The sequence below is a fragment of the Centruroides sculpturatus genome, unplaced genomic scaffold (genome assembly GCF_000671375.1).
Source record: "Centruroides sculpturatus isolate CEXI.00-Female unplaced genomic scaffold, Cexi_2.0 scaffold722, whole genome shotgun sequence".
In the NCBI taxonomy this organism is placed as follows: Eukaryota; Metazoa; Arthropoda; class Arachnida; order Scorpiones; family Buthidae; genus Centruroides; species Centruroides sculpturatus.
The window spans coordinates 350,916-374,722 of NW_019384969.1; the positions used below are offsets into that span (position 1 = coordinate 350,916).

Sequence of the window (23,807 nt, forward strand, 5' to 3'; positions counted from 1 at the left end):
ACTTAATTAAACTTATATATAATAAAATCTATTAATTAAAAAAATTAAAAAACTATCAGAGGTCGTTTTTGACATCAGAAACTAGCTTTAAATAACTTTACCGAAGGAAAATCAGTGCACTACAACTTTAGAACGATGAATGAAATTTGATATCAAACTCCCATTAAAAAACTATTAAAATGCAATTAAGCGTAAAGCGTGCATCATTAAAGGTAAATTAAAATCACGATAAAAATTTGAAAAAATTTGGAGACTTAAAAAACATTCCAAAAATTCAAAAAAAAATATTTCAAAAATGGCCTTAAGGACCGCATTTTATGTAACGCTATGTAACTTGCCCGAGATATCTCGGGCTTGGGGCTTAAGGATTAACTCCTTAAGGAATTAAATTAAGTATGCAAAATATCAGTTTATGGAAAAAAAATAAATACATGCACACTTTCACAGTTTGCAGATAATTGATAATATATGCAATATTTCCAATATAATAGAAATATCAGTTATACAAAAATGTTGGCAACTATCTTATTAATTTTAACAATTTTCTGTAAAATTATCATCAGCAAAAACTTTCACATATATGAAAGTGCAATGTATAAAAAATTTTTTTGATTCTACAGAAACTAAAAGTAGTAAGATATTTTCCAACATTTTTGTATAACTGATATTTCTATTATATTGGAAATATTGCATATATTATCAATTATCTGCAAACTGTGAAAGTGTGCATGTATTTTTTTACATAAACTGATATTTGGCTTACTTAATTACTCATTGTCAGGCTCCAAATACCAAATCTATCAATTTTTTTCAGTCTACCTGATGAATTAGAATTTGAATTTAGAAATACAGTGGTACCTCAGGATTCGAATGCCCCAGCATACGAAATTTTCAGGCTACAACATGAAATTCAAACATATTTTTGCTCCACGATACGAACAAAAACTCACCATACAACGAATACTATGATACATTTCATGTCTAGTCTTCTGAATGGCTTGTGAGTGCTAAGATTGGCTTTTCTTTACCTCTAGACTTATTACACCACCACAGGACATCAAATTAGATTTAGAAAAACACTATTTTATTTTCAGAATGCATTTCGGACATGGAGTCCCTCATCAGCTTTTTGCTACAAAATTAATGGGAGGTTTTTTTATAATATTAAAAAAAACGTGATTGACAGAAATGAACAAAGAATGTGGACTTACATTTGATGTGTGGATTTGATGCGTTGAAAATTAATTAAAAGACTAAGCACGCGATAAAACAAGATTTTCCATTAAAAACGGTAATGTTGATACAAAAACATAATAATAATCTGAGGTTCTGGTAAAACAGGAAAGTCGTAAAATTATACATTAGTAAAGTCGTGAAAATATATATTGTTAAAACAAAATGATAAGTAGATTCACAGTAAACACGAACAGAGTAACAAGACGATTCGAAGTACAGTACATTCCAGGGTAACCATCACCCTCACCCCTATCCGTTTTCACACTCCCCATGCTTCCTCTGGTCAAATATGCATATCACGATTCAAGGGTATAATAGAACTGTACCGTTATGTCAATGACTGTTTTCTCATATATGATGACAACATCGTACAGGCGGACCAAATCCTGGATTATGTAAATAAAATAGATACTGACATTAAATTTGACTTAGAACTTGAAAGCAACTGTCAGTTACCATTCTTAGACATTCTCGTCACGAGACACAAAGACAAAACAACCTTTAAAAAATATAAAAAACCCTGTACTATTGACAGCGTCACACACTTTACATCTGAAGTACCAACTTATATAAAAAAGAATACTGTCTACATGTACCCTTGGATAAAATTATGCAACGTACCACATATCATACCGATATAGCCAATGAGACCGAAGACATCATAAAAACGTACTTAATGAACGGTTATAGCAAGCGCATGATCAGTAACTGGCTTAATAATAAATATGTTAATGCACACAAACAACCAACTGACAACACTGCTTATAAATTTTTTAAAATTCCTTACGTTACAAATATTTTTGAAAGAATTAAAAGTAAATTAATTAAGTATATTATTATTCTAGTACCCGAACATCGCAACAGCTTACATCAGAAAATAAACATACCTAACAGAAATGCTAACATATGGGACTAAAAAAACGTTTACAAATTTGAATGTGACTGTACCACACCCAAATCTTACATTGGTGAAACTAGTAGGGAATTAAAGGTCCGTTTCAATGAACATATCTCTGCCATAGCACACAACAATGATAGTTCAGCTGTAGCCACCCACTGTAATAATGAAGGCTGTCAGATTGTAAAGGATACTGTCAAAATACTTAAAAAAGAAAAAAATACTTATAAAAGAAGATGGTACGAACACTTCGCAATAATAAAAAACAAAGAGAAAATCATGAACAACTACTCTAGTCAAAAATTACACGAATTGTGGTTACGCATATTTGACCAGAGGAGGCGTGGGGAGAGAGGAGAGGTGTGAAAACAGATAGGGGTGAGGGTGATGGTTACCCTGGAATGTACTGTACTTCGAATCGTCTTGTTACTCTGTTCGTGTTTACTGTGAATCTACTTATCATTTTGTTTTAACAATATATATTTTCACGACTTTACTAATGTATAATTTTACGACTTTCCTGTTTTACCANATGGTTACCCTGGAATGTACTGTACTTCGAATCGTCTTGTTACTCTGTTCGTGTTTACTGTGAATCTACTTATCATTTTGTTTTAACAATATATATTTTCACGACTTTACTAATGTATAATTTTACGACTTTCCTGTTTTACCAGAACCTCAGATTATTATTATGTTTTTGTATCAACATTACCGTTTTTAATGGAAAATCTTGTTTTATCGCGTGCTTAGTCTTTTAATTAATGTTCAATGCATCAAATCCACACGTCAAATGTAAGTCCACATTCTTTGTTCATTTCTGTCAATCATGTTATAAAAATTGTCAACCTCCCATTAATTTTGTAGCAAAAAGCTGATGAGGGACTCCATGTCTGAAATGCATTCTGAAAATAAAATAGTGTTTTTCTAAATCTAATTTGATATCCTGTGGTGGTGTAATAAGTCTAGAGGTAAAGAAAAGCCAATCTTAGTGCTCACAAGCCATTCACCATACAACGTTACATTAGTTTGCAGCGCCATTTTTTATTCACTTCTGTTCATTGGTCTCCGCCCGTGTATTTGCTTTGTCGTGGAAGGATCTCGCTCGATAAAGGAAATCTTGAGGTATTATCAGAAAGTGACTGATTTTATTGAAAAGAAACATTCCGAAAAGGTTTACACTGGCCGTATTGTTGCTCGGAGTAATGACATTTGCCTAAGTCATTTTAGAAACATTTTTAAAAGTAGGCAAAGCCAAACCTCTTTGGATAGATATTTTACCAATCGACCTCTATCCAGTGAAAGTGCTGGTGTAAGTGAAGGAAAGAAAGCAAAAAGCAGTGAATAAAAAATTTAAAAAATAGATAAAACAGAAAAGTTAAAAAATTAGTGTTAAGTTATTTTTAAGTTATTGTTACATTATGTTATGTAAGTTAAGTTTTAGTATCATTTCCCTTCTCCCGCCACCAGTTTACACCTCCATTGTCGTCTATCCTCAAAGGTAAAGTGTAAATAAAACTACATTTTTTTTATCAATTATTATTCTATTATGGTTATTTATACATTTACAACTACAAAATGCATTTTCCAGTGTTTTCCTTACTATAGTTATTTTTTTTTTAATGTACTACTTACCTTTAATTTGAGTGTGTTTTTCGTGTTGGAACGAATTATTTGATTTTACATGTAATCGTATGGGGAAAAATGATTCATCTTATGACATTTTCATGATACGATCTCAGTTTTGGAACAAATTAATTTCGTATCCTGAGGTACCACTGTATCATATATAGTACGTTTTATTTGAGTGCATTTGAAAATTAAGCAACATTCAAAATTTTAAGAATTACATTTATGATTTAATTTTATATTATACACTGATGATCAAAAGTTAAAAATAATTACTGTTTTTGTGAATGTGGTATAAAGTAAAAGACAGAATGAATCAAAAGTTGGTATAGTTAATTACAAGTAGAAAGAAATTACAAATAAAGGGAAAAATTCAAAAGTATAAAGATACTCCTTTTCTTACTTTTCTTAAACTATACTTGAAGCAAATATAAGTTTTTGTATATTTGTGTATTTGCTAGCTGATACACAAATGATATTTTGTCAGAGAGTTGAACAGATAATTGGTATAAAACAAGTTTTATAATATGCAGTGACTACATACTAGAGTGGATTTGGATAAGTAGGACTGGTTGGAATCACTGTTGGATAATTATTCTTTACCTTGTATTGATAGAAATTCAAAAGACCATGTTTTAAATAGAAATGGAAAAAGCTGTTTTTTTATGAATGTAAGAATTTAACAACAGTGAATGGCTATGGATTGAGGAATAAGTTGGGAGAATTTACATTTGCATAACCACAAGTTCTGTCATTGATTTCTTACTGATTCATATTAATTTGCTTGATCTGATTGTGGACTTTGTGATTGGTGACAGAACAGATTTTGGCCATTTCCCCATTTACTTTTTTTCTCCCTTATGGCATTCATTCTAAGATTTTTCAAAAACCAAACTCATTTATATTGGAATGATCAGTTGGTTAGAAAATTTGTCTAATTCAAATATTGCATTAAATGTTGATTCAGATCACATCTCTTTGGATGATTAAGAAGAAAAAATTGTTCTTTGGAATTGGACTTGGTTTTGGGAAAAAGAATAAAAAATGTTTGGCATTGGTTTGATTATGAATATCATAGGGTACTTTGCAGTAAAATCAGGCTTTAAATAGGTTACGATTAAAATCCCACGATAGCAATATTAATGGTTATCTGTAACTGAGAAATGAACCAAGAATCTGTGTAGGGCAAAAATCAAAAATTTTTTAAATGGATAATAGATAATTGTAAGTATAATGAGGATAATTTTTCTGACATGTGTTTAAGTGGTTTAATAAGACATTTTTTTTATGGAGGAGGTAGGAGTATTTTTTAAATTTGTGTGAATCTCAGTTACTTTATTTGCCAGACTCTGAATTGTATAATCAGTGTTCTACTTGGAAAGATGAGATTTTGATGTGGATATAGACACGCAAGAGGTGGAAGCAGTACTCATTTCAATTAGGAAGGGTAAGGCACTGCCATGAATGAAATCCTGATTGATTTTTATTACCACGCACCAAGCATTTTCCATGTACAGTGGTACCTCAGGTTACGAACGCCCCAGAATACGAAATTTTCAGGATACGACATGAAATTCAAACATATTTTTGCTCCACGATACGAACAAAAACTCACCATACGACGTTACATTAGTTCGCATTTTTCATTTGTTTTTCTTATTACAGTTATTTTTTTTTAATGTATTACTTGGCTTTAATTTGAGTATGTTTTTCGCGTTGGAACGAATATTTTGTNATGTTTGTTTCGTGCTCTCTCTTATTTAATGTACGGAACACAAGATAGAGCAATGGAGGTGCGTTCAGAAATTGTCAGATATGTGGTTAATGACTGGAGCAAGTTTTCAATTATGACCCACTACAGGAATGGTGATAACTACTTAACACCTGACGAATATTTTGCAAGTCTCAGGGGAAAACTCTCAAATTTGCAGGTATTGACTTGAGAGAACATTGCTTCTCTCATGGACAGTTTTATGTTGCTTGCTCACAAGTAAGTTCACCCAATAGCTTGATAGTTTTAGCGCCTAATGACAGATTAGTTAAGAATATTGTGTACAAAGTTTTGTAAGCCCTAATTTTTTACACACGCTAAACAAGCATTTTCATGATACGATCTCAGTTTCGGAACGGATTAATTTTGTATCCTGAGGTACCACTGTACTGTGTTTAACAGAATTTTTAAAAAAGAAAGAAGTTTGCAGACATAGCATATTATTAAAATCTTCTTGACTTTTAAAAGAGGTTATCATAGTTTACCCTACATTACTGGGGTATTACTCTATTGGTGTTCTTTCTAAGGTTTTTGATAGAATTTTGGTAAATTAATTAACTCATTGGTAGACTGCTTTGATATTTTTTGGATTTTTATTTTTATACAGATTTCAAAGGTCCTATGTTTTAGGAGTCGACTTTTGGAATTGAATAGTATGTATGTATGTATGTATGTATGTATGTATGTATGTATGTATCTAAATATATATAATTCAAAGGTGACTGACTGACTGACATAGTGATCTATCAACGCACAGCCCAAACCACTGGACGGATCGGGCTGAAATTTGGCATGCAGGTAGATGTTATGACGTAGGCATCCGCTAAGAAAGGATTTTGATCAATTCTACCCCCAAGGGGATAAAATAGGGGATGAAAGTTTGTATGAAACTTTGTCAATTTTAAACCGATCGGGCTGAGACTTTGCATGCATAAAGCTACTATGACGTAGGCATCCCCTAAGAAAGGATTTTGATAAATTCCACCCCTAAGGGGATAAAATAGGGGATGAAAGTTTGTATAAATCTTCTTAGATTTTCGACTGATTGAACTGAAATTAAAGATTGGAGCTACTATGATGAAGACGTCCGCTTAAATAGGATTTTGATAAATTCAACCCCCATGGGGATAAAATAAGGGATGATGGAGGATGTAAATGTATTAGTTTGAACCTATCAGTACCTAATGGAACGAATAAATTAAGACGAACAAAATAATTTTTAGTTCTAAATGTTGACAATAGATGGCGTTAGTAGTATTTTAAAACGCGCTATCGTTGTGTTTTCACTGAGTTACATATACCCGATGATGAGTGGCCGCCGTATCTAATAGTACATACTATACCTAAATATTTCTAGCGGATTATATTTGACGATTTTGGCTGTTCTTTTCTTGGCATATTTTGGATTGCATTTGCTTTGTTTCGGTTTAGTAGTTTTGGTTATAGACTCTGCTTTGTATTTGGCATTTGTTTTGTTTTCGTTTGGTTTAAGTATAGGTTTTGTCGGTTAGACTTTTTTAAAATGGCTAAAGAAAATCTGAACGTTAATGGAGAAGTTGAAGAATGTTCTCTCATGGACAGTTTTATGTTGCTTGCTCACGAGTAAGTTCACCCAATAGCTTGATAGTTTTAGCGCCTAATGACAGATTAGTTAAGAATATTGTGTACAAAGAAGTTTTGTAGGCCCTAATTTTTTACACACGCTAAACAAAAGTAAAGCCGCAAAAACTATACCTAATTAATAATAATACTTCTTAACGCGAGCGAAGCCGCAGGCAAAAGCTAGTTTATATATATAACTCAGACAGTTTTAGTCAGGAAATGGGGTAAATTATACCTTTTTATATTTTTTATTGATGTGCATGCAGCATTTGATTCTTTGAATAGAGAGCTTCTCTGGTCCTCCTTTTACTGAGGGGATTAAGTTACAGATTTGTCAGTTGTATCATTAACTGATATAGTTATAGTTACATTTTTGTACAAGCTTGTTCAGGGAAAACTGATTTGTCTTTTTATGAAAAGAGCAGTACAGCAGGGTTATGTTATCAGTCTTATTTTATTTAGTTTTTATTTAAATGATATGATAAATTGTATTATGGCATCTTTAGTGTCTGGTATTAATATTTGGGATGTAGAAATAAAGATCTTGTCTTATGCAGATGATTTAGTAATAATAGCAGATTTGATCAAAAATTTACAAAAGACTATTTTTCATAATATCTTAGAGAATGTCTTAAAGTCAGTTGAAGTTAAATTTAACAAAGTTTAAGATTATGGTTTTTAAAAAAATGGTGATGTGAGCTTTAACAAGGAAAGGTCTTTTTTAAAGGGCAAAGGATAGAGGTGATTAGAGAATATAGATATTTAGTAGTAGTGTTTTATTCAAATTGGAGATTTTTGAGATATTTGAAATTAATATCAGGTAACCAAATAAATAATGTAGTTTTTGAAATGTGAATAAAAATGTGTGTATTTTTTGTTTAAAATTATTTTATTCATCAAAATAAAAAATGACATTCATTTATTTTGTTACCTGCTATTTAAGATAATAATTTTAGAAGTCAACCACTTACTTAATTCTTGTGTAAAAGGGAAATTTATTAGATGGAAAAGAGAAAAAGACCATTTGTTTTAGTCTGATTATTTCAGTCATATTGTATGGCTCTGAGGTTTGGATGTTTGATTAAGTTTTATAATTTGAGAGGATTCAATGGAAATTTATTATAGTTTATGATAATGTTATATTATGCTCTAAGTATTTTTTTTAATTGAAGAGGACAGATTTTAAATCTGTTTTGTTTCAATCATGTAGGGATTTTTTTCTCTTTAGTTCTAAAATAGGTTGGGGAAAGAAGTTAATATGTTTTAGTATATTCATATGGTTATTAAAAGATATTAAAGTCTAGATTTGTTAATGAGAATTTTGGATATTTGTGTATAAAGTTTAGAAATAAAGCATTAGTTAATAATAAGATTTTAGAGAATTATATAATGGATAGATGAATTGGTAAAAGATTATTTGAATGCTGATATCAGCTTTTGGCACATTACGTATCTTTTGCAATTAAGATCTGGCTCTTTTGACCTTCTTATGAGAGAGAATCTAAATATTCTTTTTGTAATGGAAGAATATCAGAGTTACTCATTCATATTTTTTATTTTTGTATGAAGTTTGATGAGGATTGTAAAAAATATTCCAGTTTCCAGATCCTATCATTAAAGGAGTTTAAAGTGATTGAAAATTTCGTTACTAATATTACTACAATATATTTTTGTCCAATACCAAATTTTTTTGATTAATTTTAGCTTTTATTTTTCAGAGGACATTTTGTTATCTCTGACAATTAAATAAACAGGCATTGCACTTGGGTTTTTTCATGCCATCTGCTCAGCTGTGAATTATTTGGATTTTTGTTTTTTAACCCTTGAAATTTTGCTGTTTAATTTATTATAAAAAATTTTGATTTACACTTTTTATTAGTGCTCACAGCTGGACTGAAGGATTTTTTATTTGCATGCTTTATGTTGATGTATTGTGTATCAATTTATTGATTTTGAATTTTTGTAAAATCTTGTATAGCAAACTTGGCTTTGTACTAAATAAAATAAAAATAAATATATGAAAATTGAAGTTTGCTTATGCAAGATTAAATATTTATGTGATGTGTATATACACATCACATAAATATTTAATGTTGTAATAAAAGGAAACTAAATCTTTTATTATTTAAAAACTGTATTAAAGACCATTATTGACCATTATGCTACTGAATTATTTTTTATTGTATAGAACATCATTAAAAATAAACCTACTTGAGCAATATGATCACTGTTAGCACTTAATACTTTTTGCAATCTTCCTGCTTCTTTCAGTAACTTGGCCATAGCTCGATTATTCTGAAATACATCTTGAGAAGTTTTCTTTTGCTTATTGAAGCTTTCAGCTAGATAATGTTGTAACTTCAGTTGCATTGCTAAACCTCCTAAGGTACGGTCAAATCTGAGAAATTTAATGTTAAAACATAAATTAATTGCTCAAAAATAACATAATGTTCAATTACAGTAATTCTCAGCTAGAGTGCTGCAACACACTACTGTGCCTTGGCCTTCAAAGGCATGCTACAAATTCAAAAAAAAAAAAATAAATTTAGAAATGCTAATTTTCTTCTTTACATTTTAATATTTGCATATTTACACAAAAAATGCAGCTACTCAATGTCATATTTTGTTTATACATATAGAGACTTCTTTAATGCACCACTGACATTGGTAGGCCATCAAAAGTTGTGCACATGCATACCTAACTGAAAAAGGTTAAAGAACCACTGTTCAATTATAAAAAGAATTTTACAAATTACAGCATTCTTATTTAAATTATTAGCATGTTTTCTTAACAAAGCACTGTTTAACTATAAAATGTATTTTTTATATTGGCTTATTATTATTGACAAGATAACAAAATAGTTTATGTATCTTATTTAAACAAATTAAAACTATATTACATCATGATTATTTTAAATTGTATGTACAGTCAAGCTTCCATATAATAAAGTTCTATATTACAAATTTTTCTTAATGAATTTTGTTATGGATCATTGTAAATATATTTTTTTCACAGTTTTTAATTATCTATTTAACAAAGTTTTAAAAGCTAGATGATAAAAACCTTTTTTTTGTAATGAACAAGATTAAAATTAGTTGACTCATTTCGGCAACTGTCATTTCTGCAACTGTCATTTCTAAATGTAGTATAGATGCAAGTACAGTATGGATAATGTACTATACTCGTTATGGGGATGAAATACTTGTATCCAAGGATAGTTTCAAATAATTACATTTTTGATATATTCAAAAAAACAAGAAAATGTTCCAGATAGAATTTTTTACAGAGCTCCAGCTGACCCTGTCACACATTTGTGATGACTGTTTGTATTTTAAAAAAAATATATATCATAAAAAAACACAAATGAACATTTAATTGAGCTTCCAGAATTTATAGGAGGGGCTGTTTATAATGTGGGTAAGATGATGGAGTTAGGCAAATGACAATCAATTTAAATGATTAAAATATATTTATTTAGTAAAATTAGTCAAAATCCTTATATAGAAATAAAATGATAAATGAATAAAATTATTAAAACATATTAGAATAACAAAAAAGTATCTAATTATAATAAATCTTTCTTTAAAGAAGAACTCAAACAAATACCGCACTAATCTTCTACATTTCTGAGAGAAAGTTTACAAAAATATATAACCTTGATGATATTCAGTCTTTCATGTCAGAGATGAGCAGATATTTAATAAGAATGCATGAAACTATGATTAGAATACATGAAGTCTAAACTTGCCTCATGAAAGGTGAAGAACAAAGCTTAATAATGAGCAATGGGCTGAGCTAAGTTAACTTAAATTGAACTAAGCAGATCTGAACTAACTAGCTAGTGTTAGGGGTGACCTGTCACCTTTTTTTTTTAGAAATCTCCAATCTCCAAGAATTTAAAACAAGCCCTCAACTCTTCTGATGCATGATGGAAGTTTAGCGGTTTTGCAGATAGTGTGAAAAATCCCATGCTAAACTATTGTTTTTGAAAGAACTGTGTTATCTTTCTCCAACTAAACAGGACATTCCTTTTTCAACTTAGATATTTACTTGTTTTGTAAAAATTGTACAATCAAGTAATTGTGACCTTTCGGGTCGGCACCTCTTTAGTGCCCTGTCAGGATTGACACCACCGTGTTTATCGGAACACAGAAGCCAAGACGGCAATTACTACATCACACCATCGCGCGAGTGGTCCTGTAAGTGGACAGACAGATCCATAATGTCAGCCAATCGAGAGACAACATAGGAAGTGGCTCGAAATACAATTAACGCTTAACAAGGATTTAAGCGTATTATTGGAAATAAATTTGATAAAATACAGAATTCTAAGTTTGTGTCGTGGAGAGAGAGTTCACATAACAAGCACAAGTTGTAAAAATACCTGGTGATAAAAGATTGGAGTTCTCGTTGGTGATAATAGTTCCAATGGGAATTAAGTCCACGCCAATATCCACCAGCACAAGAATGGCACAAGGTATCCAAAACAGACACTGATTGATGATAGTCCCCACAAACTTTTTCGATTTGGCCTTAGTTTTGAGTCATGTGCAAAAACCTGTCAATTTTTTAAAATATTTTTTGGAATATCTCCAGTTATAGTCAACCAATTTCAATTAATTTTTTTACATACCAAGAAAAAACATGGATTATTGATTAGAGAGGTCTTGTACGGGTCTCAAAAAGACCTAGAACTAAAAAGTAACCATGATCATTAATCTACTTAACTAATGAAGCTTAACTATATTTTAAAATTAATACACAGTTTAAGACTATACAGTTATAAACCCCTTCCTACCCACACTCGAGTCTGACTCGAGCAAGTGCCATAGCGTTACAAAAATCCAGGCGTGAGGACCCCAAGAAAAAAAATTTTTTTTTCAATTTTTGGAATGTTTTTTAGGTCCCAAATTTTTTCAAAATTTTTTTCCCGCACGAAAAAATTTTATTGTGATTTTAATCAACCTTTAATGATGCGTGATTAACAATTAATTGTTTTTTAATGGGATTTTTTTTAATCAAATTTAATTCATCGTTCTAAAGTTGTAGTGCACGGATTTGACTTCGGTAAAGTTATTTAAAGCTGCTTTCTGATGTCAAAAACGACCTCCAAAACTTTTTAAATTTTTTTAATTAATTGATTTTTTTATATATTAATTTAATTAATTAGGGGGGTCGGAAATCGCAATAAAATTTTTAATTTTTTAAAAATATTTAAAAGTATAGGCCTAGCTAGTACTCACCCTACTTTAAACCCTTGTCCTCCCGAGACGTCTATGAGAATGCCCCGGGAAATACGACTCCAGCTGTTCTCAAGGTCATCCAGCTGTGTAAACAATGACTCATCGGTGTCAAATTTCACAGAAAGGCGAGACAAAGAAACTTAAACTTTGAAGCTTTTTCTTCAAAATTAACGCATTTCTTTTGTTTTTATTTCAGTTTTAAGTATTTTTTATGCTTAATTAAAAATTCTAAAAAAAATTGGGCGACTCAAAAGGGGTTTTAAGAGTCTTTCAATGTCCTTTCTCATACCTCAACCTCTAATAAAAGGTAGACTCTGCATTAAAACTTATTTTCTTGAAGCATGAGAAAGGACATCAAAAGATTCATTATTGTATAGTCTTAAACTGTATATTAATTTTACAATTATAGTCCTGGCAATTTTATCAAATATACATTTTTAATTTTTTGCAACTAATTTGAAGACTTGACACAGACCCTAGGTCTGTGGTCAAGTCTTCAAATTAGTAGCACACAAAGCTTTATTATTACAATTCATCACACATCCCAAAACAAACTAATTTCAAGGTCAGTTTGGTGACCTTAAAGTAAAAGATAGCTGATACTGGACTCAGATTGAAAGTCACAGAAATTTTAGAATGCAGTTAAGCTTCATTAGTTAAGCAGATTAACAATTAATTGTCACCTTTTAGTTGTAAATTTTCCTAAGATCTGTACAAGACTAAAAAAAATCATGCTTTCAAAATTATAAAAAAACTATTTATATCAACATCTCTAAATCTGATTTATTAGTTAAACCAAATGAACAGACAAATTATTGGGCAATTATAAGGCTAAGTTAATGATTAGAAACTAATTAATTTGTCTAGAGATAACATGAGATGGCAGCATAATTGCCTAATTTTAATAATTATAATAAATTTAGCCATATAATAGCCTGATAATTTGTCATTTGGCACTTCATTTGGTTTAAAATTTATTCAAGAAAAATATGCCTTCATTAAAAAAATTAATAATAATATAAATCAGTTGACTAGAACAAGAGAGATTCAAAAAATTAATATTTTACAAAATTCAGTTTTTCGTGCATGACTAGAAACCAAAGCTGAATCAAAAAAGTGTATGGGAAAAACTTTTTAAAACTTTATATTCTCACTTGCAACACCAAATATACTACATACAAGAAAATTGTACTCTACTGTCTTTTGGTGTTAAATTTACTTGTTTGATGAATGAATTTCTTATACCTAGGGGATATTTTGTATTCAACATTTTCTATTAGGTGGCAAAGTATCATTCAAAAGATTGGAAACACACTGTATTTATTAGTGCTTATTCTGTTATAAACATAAAACATATGAGATGTAATTAAACTTTAAATTATAAAATTTGCACAAACATTGATTTAAAACACCAATTATATATTTTCACTTCCTATATTGGATAAGTAATTATTTTATAACATTTGGTTCCATAGAATGGCTTTTATTTAGATCTTTTGTTAAAATTATAATCAAATATGATACTGAAAAACTAAATTATCTGAATAGTGTTGATAACAAAATACAATGGGTATGGCCTACAAAACTAGATAAAAACAAAGCAACATCAAAACTAACTACTGCAATAAAAATATACAAAATATTTCACATTAGTTGACCCCCCTATAACACTGTTGATAATTCCGTGTTATATGAATTCCATGTTGTACGAGTCACTTAGATTTTACAAATACGTGTGCTGGGCTGTGAACGGCTCACATATTTGTAAAATCTAAGTGACTCGTACAACATGGAATTCATATAACACGAAATTATTGACAGTGTTATAAGGGGAGTCAACTGTATTGCTAGATAAATAGTTTTGAATCAAGAAATATTAATAAAAAAATAAGCACCTTTATTGAATAAACAACATGGATTGTCTGACCAAAATTTTGATTAGTGGCTTTTAAACAGCTTATAAGGTTTCTATTTAACCAGTTAATCCAGAGATTACACAAAATAGGCACTTTAAATTTAAAAAATGTGTGCACACCAATATTTTGAGTTTGAATCTGAATCAAAATGCAAATATTACAAAAAAGTTACTTAAAATTAAATAAAAAATCAACAAAAATATTTTTAATAAATTCAGTAACAAATCTATGAAACTTACCCTACACCTTTTATAGTAACAACTGGATTAGTTTCTGCATATCCTTTGTCTTTAGTTTTTACCATTTGATAACTTGCTATTGTTGCAATAGTATTTCCAGCTCCCATATCAAAAAACAAAATATTACTTGGAGTTTCATTGAAATCTTTTCTTCGAAAAACACCATAATTCAGAGCAACTAAAACAAATTAAAGTATTATTCTTTTTTAAATTTTAGTAGTATTAATTTAATATGGATGCATCAAAATATTGCTTTATATTTAACAGTTAAGATGCAAAATATTTTTATGAAATTAATTCTTATGGCATTACTATAATTTTTTTACATAGCCAAATCTATTCTTAATGCATTATCTCTATTAATAATTTAAATTTCCTACAAACATCTCAAAGTCAGATGTTTTTAATAATAAGCTAAAGGATTACTATATTGAATTGGACTACTTTACGATGACTAAAAGCAGTATAGTAGTCAGATTCAATAAAGTGATCATTTGGCTTAGAATTAAATTTCCTTTATCGGAATAAAAACTGCTAACAGTCTGAAAGAGCTACTTGTTTATTTTTGCAGCAACAATCTCATTAGTAAATGATTTTTGCAATTACTACTTAAGTTAGCAGGAAAAAAAGTTATTTCAATAGACCAGATATGAATTATATAGTGTTCTACATAAATACTTCAACCTTTCTTTGACTTTATATTATAGTATTATTGAATTGATAAGAAAATTTCACTTTTTAAGGATTAACAACTGAAGATTGTAATTACTAGACTGACTAGATTGAATAATACAGTAAAAAAATAACTTTAGACAAAAATTTAAGATTTCAATTTACAGTAAAGGTTATTAATCTGACATCCACTAATCCAACAGATATTGAAATATAATTTGATAAATTGTACATAGTCTACATTATACTGTAATGAGCAAAATTGCTTCATTAGAGAGAGCACACATTTTGTGTTGGGTAACATGCCATAATTGATTAATTTCTTTCCCATAAACAATACAAAGACAACATATCTAAAACAGATTTCTCCAGTTCTGAGCATACAAGGATTTTATGAATCTTTATATAGATACACATAAAATGCACACTTGCACACACACATACGCACACACAATGTCATGTAATCATAAAGTCCCTGCATAGTGGAGGGGGAAATGAGAGAAACTTCCAGGAACAAAGTAATCATATAACTGTAAATTGAAAGTTAAAGTAAGTTATTATGTCATCATTTGACTGGTCCACTGTGGAGAGACAATAATCACACTGTATATATAAAATGTAGTAATAAATTTCAGAGTCAAATTGAACTGCACATTATTATTTACTTCTCTCTTAATATATTTATTAAGAATAAATAACATTTGCATAGGAATATAGCATATATTTAATATTTAAACACAGTATATGCTTGTAAACAGAAAGATTGGTTTAAGAATATTTTTTTTACAAATCCTATGAAAGCTAAAAAAATTTAAATTTTATTGAATAATTTAGGAGAGTATAAAGAAACCTTAAATTTACAAACTCAAACATTTAATTCCTATACATAAACAATAAATCTACTAACCCTGCCAAAGAATTATGAGATGAAGGTCTACTACCTCTTGTCAAGTACTGGTCTAGAGTGACCTGCTTCCTGTTACTTTATATGTAATTAAATTAGTCTTATTATATCCTGATAATATAACAGATCATTTGGCATACAATTCCCTTTTTTTAAGTATTAAGTTAATTTATTCAGTTGTAAATTTAAACTGTTTCCATTTCATCTTGCCATTAAATAAAATATTTAGAATAATGCCTGTGCAATCTTTTTTCTATAAGCTACAGGTTGATTGCATTTTTTAATGACCAATAGAACCTGAAGTGAAAATACAGTAAGATCATGTTAAGATGTTTTTGAAGAACTGGATTGGAAAGATGTCTTAAGCTTTAAGACATCTTAGATGGAAATAGCAAAAAACGTTTTTTAATAAGCCAAACAATTGCTGGATTTTTGGGCTACTTTACCACTACTATTAATAATTAAATACTATGGAATTTGGTACTAGAGATATGCATTAAGTGCCATCACCAACTTTTTTAATCCAGATATTTAATTACAGAAGGGATACAATGAAATGTAGTAGCTACAGCTTTTTAAAGTACTGATCTAGAGTGACCTGCTGTTTGTTTTTAGTGCAAGCTAACATGTAAAACTAAGAAAAACATCACATAATATTCAGATCAATATGGTATTTGAAAAAATGTATACAGGGGTCCTTGTTTAACATGGCTAACTAGGACCAAAAAGTTATCAATAAGTAAATCTACATAAAGCAGGGACGGATCATAAATTCATAGAAAAATCACAAGAAAAACATTTATTTGGGACTTCAATAACATAAAACCAAATGAACAAAAAAAATGAAAGAAATTATCATCCTAATTTACACCTATGTAAAATATTTATTATTAATATAATTTAATATTAGAAATTATTAATAAATATTATTTTTGACTGAATTTTAGAAGGGCCTGGTGGTATTTCATTTTCACTGACTGCTGAGTTTTGATATATGAAAAATGAATCTAAAGTTGTTCTTAAATCCATAACATTTTTGAAAATGGTGAAACAGCCTTTTGATGCCAAAAATTTCTTAGCTTTCACTGACTCCTCCTCTCCCACCTCTTTTCAAATATCTTCATACAAAGAAAGCTTTTTCTTAGATCAGGGCTAAGCTTATAGGTATAGGAATCTTCAATCCATGTTTACTACATACTTTTCTATTATTTCCATTACATCATTGCTCAGTCATGTTAGTTTCACTTCAGAATGACAGCCTAATTTTAGCTTTGGCTTCCAAATCCAAGGCTTTGTTAACAATTATGTGTACTGTAGTCTAGGAAATGTTAAAGGCATAAAAAATATCAACTACACATTCTCCTTTCTTCTTCAGTTAATTATGTCTATTTTAACATCTAGACCAAATGAAACATTTCCTTTTAGGAATCCATCAGTTTTGTTGATATTTTCAGTAAGAAAATCAGAAAATGAAACAAAATACCAACCAGAACAAAAAAAAAACAAACATGTGCAATAATGCATTTTGTGTATGGTGATAAGTATCAATGCATACAAAGATCATATGGTACAAGAGGAAGTTAGCATCTCCTGGAAAACCACATAAATGCGGAGAATTTTTAAAATGGTGTTCCACAAATTTTTTACCATGTAACTACAGGGACTTGGATAATGAATACTCATTAAATGAGGATTACCTGTATACAGTAAAAGTTGATATAACAGACCACCACAGGACTGAAAAAATTGGTCAATTATAATTTATGTCCATTTTATCATAATTACTCATTATTATTGATTCATCCATTATATTGAAAAGTCTATTACTATATAGAAGAATTTCATTAGAATGAATCTCAATAATAGACCTTGAGAAAATATCTGCAGTTTTGTTTTCTTCAGGTCCAGATGCCAAATCAATGTATCTTTACCCCATTTCAGTGAATCTGTTATCATAAATATAAGGGGTTCACTGTATACAGTAATATCAACTTGTCTATTACTGTATATGATATCGTAAACAAAAGTCAATTACATAGTGGAAAAAATTCAGTTTTAAAGTATATAAGCCACATTTCTATTAATCTTGTGATAACAATACATCTATCTATCTATCTATCTATCTAGTGGCATCCTCTCTACAGAGGGTTGCATTTGATGAACTATTCTTCTCCATGTTTCTCTATTCCAGGCTTCTCTTAACATCAAAGACTGGACTGGAAAGGATTTATCTCTCCAAGTCTTTCGGGGTCTTCCTCTAGGTCTTGTCCCCTCCACCAGTCTGTCAATCACAGTCTTTAGTAGTTGTCCTCCTGATCCTCTAGCCAAATGTCCAGCATATCGTACCTTTCTTTGTTGGATATTTATAAGTAACCTTCTCCTCAAGCCCAGCCTGTCCAAAACTTCCTCATTTGTTATTTTCTCCGTCCAACTTATTCTTTGCATCTTTCTCAAGCACCACATTTCAAATGAGTTAATTCTTTCCATCATTTCATGCGTAAGAGTCCATGCCTCACATCCGTATGTTAGTACACTCCAGATCATTGTCCTTAGGATCTTTATTTTCAGTTTTATATTAAGTCCTCTGTTTGTTAATATATGATAAATCTGATAACAGGCAGCTTTTGCTTTATTAATTCTGCTTTTAATTTCCATTTTACATCTATTATCACTTGTTATCCAGCTTCTCAGGTATTCAAACTTTTTAACCCTTTCAAGTTCCCTATTTCCCAAAATGATCTGGAATTCATCCATATCTTCCTTCTTTGAAACCTTCATTACTTTTGTCTTCTTTTCATTTATTTTCACATGGAATTTCTCCAATCCAGTTTTGAACAGTCAATTCAGAATTTTCTGTAATCCCTCTTTACTTTCACTCAGCAGGACTATGTCGTCAGCGTATCTTATGTTGTTTATTAAGCATCCATTGATTTTCACTCCTTCGTTAAAATCCTCAAGTGCTTCTCGCATCATCCACTCACTGTAAATATTAAACAACAGTGGCGAAAGTCCGCATCCCTGTCTCACTTCTTTTTCCACCCTTATCCAGTTGGATTCTTCCTCGTCAATTTTTATTATTGCTTTCTGATTTTTGTATAAAAAGAGAATAATTTTAATTATCCTTTTATCTATTCCAATTTTTTGAAGTATTTCAAATAAAATTGTGTGATTAACATCGTCAAACGCCTTTTCATAGTCCACAAAGCACAGATAAAGATCTCTGTTTTTTTCAATCATTTTTTCTCCAATAAGTCTAATTAATGTAATGGCCTCTATAGTTCCTTTGTTCTTTCTAAAACCAAATTGTGTATCATTTAGTTCTACTTCAATTTTCGGTTCTATTCTTCTATAGATAGTACTAGTTAAAACTTTTGAGATATGGCTTATTAAACTTATTATTCTATGTTTGTCGTATTCCAGTGTTCCTGCTATTTTGGGTATAGGTATAAATATTAAATTAGTAAAGTCTGTGGGTAGTTGTTGTTCTGCAAGAATTTTATTGAGAACATGACTTATAATCCTTCTTCCCTCAAAACCCATTGACTTAAGCAATTCTCCATGCAAGCCATCAATTCCAGGTGCCTTCCTATTCTTCAATTTTTTCAAGGCTGCCTCAACTTCATCCTCCAGAAATTTAGGGGTTTCATCATCGTCATATTCCTCTTCCAGTTTACATTGTATGTTATCCTCTGTTTTATAAAGTTTTGTCAAATATTCGTTCCATCTTACTAATTGCCTTTCCTTCTGCATTAAAATTTCTCCATTCTCATCCTTTATTGCCCCAATTTTCACTCTTCTTTTCTTTCCTAAAATTAAATTAACGTTTTGATAGACCTTTCTCAGATCTTGAGACGATTCATGTTCTTCTAATTCATGACAGATTCTGTCTAGCCAATCTTCCTTAGCTTTTCTTGCCATACTTTTCACTTGTTTATTGATTGTTCTATATTTTTCTTTAACATCTGTGTCATCCGCGTGTATATTGTCGGTCTCTGCTGTAAAAAAAAAAAAAAAAAAAAAAAAAAAATTTTTTTTACCTATAATCATCTTTGTATATATACATATATTCAATGTAATTAATGTAATCGATCATTGCGATTGCTGTACGCGCGGTTTTATTTGTGTTTTGGGCGGTTTTTGTGTGGCAGCACGGTGAGAGTGGTGGAGGAGTTATATATAGTGGGGAACCGGAAACCATTCATTCTGGTTCCTGGCGTGCATGAGTGAAGGTGTGTCCTTCGATTGTCTTGTGTAGACCCTTTGTGCTTTGTGTAAGCTGCCATGTGCCAGGCTTAAGCCGACCTATCGTATTGTGATTCAATTATAAATATATATTTGGTGCATAAAGTTTGTTAGGTAATATATAGTACTGGTCTCCTCCTTTTTTGTGGCAATCATTTTTCATTCACCCCTGCGGATATCATACCTCAGATATTCGCAGATTCCACACATCTAATGTATTTGCACTTTTCCATCTTCTCCTTTCATCCATTTTCTCCAACACCTCTTTAGTAATCCAAGGTCTTCTTGCTTTTCTTCTCTCCTCTCCCAAAACCTGGTAAGCACTTTTTTTAATTTCCCCTTTCATATTCTCCCAAAGTTCTTCCACATTTCCTTCCAAATTTAAATTTTGAAGTCTATTATTAGTCATACTCTCATATTTTTCCCTAATGTTGTTAATCTTCAAATCATCAATTCTCATTCTTTTATCATTTCTATTTCTTTTTATGTGCTTCAATTTAACTCGGATCACGGAGAGCAAGAGGTTGTGGTCGCTGCCACAATCCGCCCCTGGATATGTTTTTATATTTGTAATTGTGTTCCTGTATCTATGATTAATCAAAATAAAATCTATTTGATTTCTAACTTCGATTCCCCTTGATCCTGGGGCTTTCCACGTATAAAGTCTTCTTTCGTGATGTTTGAACCATGTGTTCATCACAGTCAAGTCCTTTTCCCTACAGAAATCAATCAATCTTTCACCTCTATCATTACGTTCTCCAAGTCCCCAGGGGCCAATAACAATTCCTTCTCTTCCTCTTCCAACTTTTGCATTCATATCCCCCATTATTAGGAGAATATCTCTATTATCTTTTCCTTGAATACATTGGTTTATTTGCTGATATACTTCCTCTACTTCTTCGTCTGTGTGATCTGTAGTAGGTAGGTATGTTTGGATAATCAACATATCTCTTGGTTTCATCTTGATCCTCAAGGCAATGACTCTATCCGATATTTGCCAATATCCGTCGATTTTACATGATGTTTTCCTATCAAGGATAAATCCAACTCCTCGTTCATGTTCCTTTCCTCCTGAATATATGAATCTGAATCCTTCTTCTGTTTTTATATCGCCTCTTCCTGTCCATCTAACCTCGGAAATACCAAGAATCGATATTCCCAGAATCTTCATTTCTCTGATGACATTGGCCAATTTTCCAGTTTGATAAAGGGACCTCACATTCCAGCATCCCACTCTTAGACTTTCTTTAAGAGCTGCTTTTCTGATTGTCTTTCCTTTATCGGCACCAGGACTTCCAGACGGCTTTAATCCAGGCACGTCATTTGAAGCACTCGTTTCCAGGAAATCCAGACCATGTCCGCAGCATCTCTCCCTGGTAGCATACTGCACAAGGACAGACCCAGGGGTCCCATCTGTACTTGTGCATATCTCATTTATACTTCGTTCAATGTTCATCAAGTCTTGGAAAAAAAGAAATAGAACATGGTGGTTTTCCGTTGCCTTCCATGTTTCGAATTCAAATTTGAAATTTGAATTCGAAACATGGAAGGCAACGGAAAACCACCATGTTCTATTTCTTTTTTTCCAAGACTTGATGAACATTGAACGAAGTATAAATGAGATATGCACAAGTACAGATGGGACCCCTGGGTCTGTCCTTGTGCAGTATGCTACCAGGGAGAGATGCTGCGGACATGGTCTGGATTTCCTGGAAACGAGTGCTTCAAATGACGTGCCTGGATTAAAGCCGTCTGGAAGTCCTGGTGCCGATAAAGGAAAGACAATCAGAAAAGCAGCTCTTAAAGAAAGTCTAAGAGTGGGATGCTGGAATGTGAGGTCCCTTTATCAAACTGGAAAATTGGCCAATGTCATCAGAGAAATGAAGATTCTGGGAATATCGATTCTTGGTATTTCCGAGGTTAGATGGACAGGAAGAGGCGATATAAAAACAGAAGAAGGATTCAGATTCATATATTCAGGAGGAAAGGAACATGAACGAGGAGTTGGATTAATCCTTGATAGGAAAACATCATGTAAAATCGATGGATATTGGCAAATATCGGATAGAGTCATTGCCTTGAGGATCAAGATGAAACCAAGAGATATGTTGATTATCCAAACATACCTACCTACTACAGATCACACAGACGAAGAAGTACAGGAAGTATATCAGCAAATAAACCAATGTATTCAAGGAAAAAATAATAGAGATATTCTCCTAATAATGGGGGATATGAATGCAAAAGTTGGAAGAGGAAGAGAAGGAAATGTTATTGGCCCCTGGGGACTTGGAGAACGTAATGATAGAGGTGAAAGATTGATTGATTTCTGTAGGGAAAAGGCCTTGACTGCGATGAACACATGGTTCAAACATCACGAAAGAAGACTTTATACGTGGAAAGCCCCAGGATCAAGGGAAATCGAAGTTAGAAATCAAATAGATTTTATTTTGATTAATCATAGATACAGGAACACAATTACAAATATAAAAACATATCCAGGGGTGGATTGTGGCAGCGACCACAACCTCTCGCTCGCTGTGATCCGAGTTAAATTGAAGCACATAAAAAAAAATAGAAATGATAAAAGACTGAGAATTGATGATTTGAAGATTAACAACATTAGGGAAAAATATGAGAGTATGACTAATAATAGACTTCAAAATTTAAATTTGGAAGGAAATACATCTATCAGTAAATCTATAACTTTTCATTTTCTTTTATGATCCATGACCCTTTCAAGATCATTACATTTCTTTCCATTCTTCCTTGAAACTTATAATGGGAGCAGCAGACTAAGAAAAACATCACATCATATTCAGATCAATATGGTATTTGAAAAAATGTATACAGAGTTTTGACAGGAAAGCAGGTTGTTGGCAATGGAGTTTTTGAAAACTCAACTTTAACTCTACAGCAATATGCAGCGATATCATGTACTGCTATAATTAAAAATAAATGAACATTCATTAACTGATAATACAAATGAAAAGACCTAATGTCAAAAATTCTATATATTAATATATACAGTTGAGAATCTATAATCTAAATACTTGTGATCTGGCAGTACAGGTAACCCCCGTATAACACGGCACTTCTATAGCACGGATTCACTCTAACATGGTTCAAGAATTGGTACCATCCCCCGTATAACACGGTACTTTTATAGCACGGATTCACTCTGACATGGTTTGAGAATTGGGTAAAACCCTCGTACAACATGAAATGTAATAAATTTTTACATACTTAAGTAATAATAGTTCACGAAAATTATTATTTTCGTGAACTATTAGTACTTAAGTATGTAAATTTTCTCTTCTCGCCTTCTGTCGATACACGTGGTCCTTCTCGAAACTTGTTTCAACGTTGCCAGATCGCGACGCTTCAGCTTCTGATGTTGCCGAATGTTTTTCCCTTATTCCATACTTGCTTTATTCTTCATAAGTGCTTAGCA

General features: G+C 31.2%; 3 protein-coding genes across 4 annotated transcripts in view; all 3 read right to left on the reverse strand.

Annotated features, from left to right (window-relative positions):
• Positions 1–23,807, reverse strand: part of LOC111632565 (hypoxia up-regulated protein 1-like) — a 155,289-nt gene that overhangs the window by 69,316 nt on the left and 62,166 nt on the right. Inside the window, exons 8-9 of the mRNA XM_023377031.1 lie at positions 14,536–14,713; positions 9,348–9,534 (exon numbers count right to left, since the gene is read on the reverse strand). Coding sequence (XP_023232799.1) covers positions 9,348–9,534; positions 14,536–14,713 — 365 coding nt within the window. The remainder of the gene's footprint in view (positions 1–9,347; positions 9,535–14,535; positions 14,714–23,807) is intronic.
• Positions 18,000–19,782, reverse strand: LOC111632560. Its single transcript, XM_023377025.1, has one exon. The coding sequence runs from the start codon at positions 18,887–18,889 to the stop codon at positions 18,227–18,229; it is 663 nt and encodes a 220-aa protein (XP_023232793.1). The 5' UTR covers positions 18,890–19,782; the 3' UTR covers positions 18,000–18,226.
• Positions 20,170–23,482, reverse strand: LOC111632559 (craniofacial development protein 2-like). 2 transcript variants are annotated; one of them, XM_023377024.1, is made up of 2 exons: positions 21,639–23,482; positions 20,170–21,608 (listed from the first exon to the last, which is right to left on the reverse strand). In XM_023377024.1, exons 1-2 carry the CDS (start codon positions 21,954–21,956, stop codon positions 20,532–20,534), a joined length of 1,395 nt encoding a protein of 464 aa, XP_023232792.1. In that variant the 5' UTR covers positions 21,957–23,482; the 3' UTR covers positions 20,170–20,531. The 2 variants fall into 2 exon arrangements, with proteins under 2 accessions (XP_023232792.1, XP_023232791.1); XM_023377023.1 differs by having other exon boundaries at positions 20,176–23,477.

Coding starts and splice junctions, on each gene's coding strand:
- LOC111632559 (XM_023377023.1), bottom strand. CDS start 21,956: ATGTTCATCAAGTCTTGGAAAAAAAGAAATAGAACATGGTGGTTTTCC.
- LOC111632560 (XM_023377025.1), bottom strand. CDS start 18,889: ATGAAGGTTTCAAAGAAGGAAGATATGGATGAATTCCAGATCATTTTG.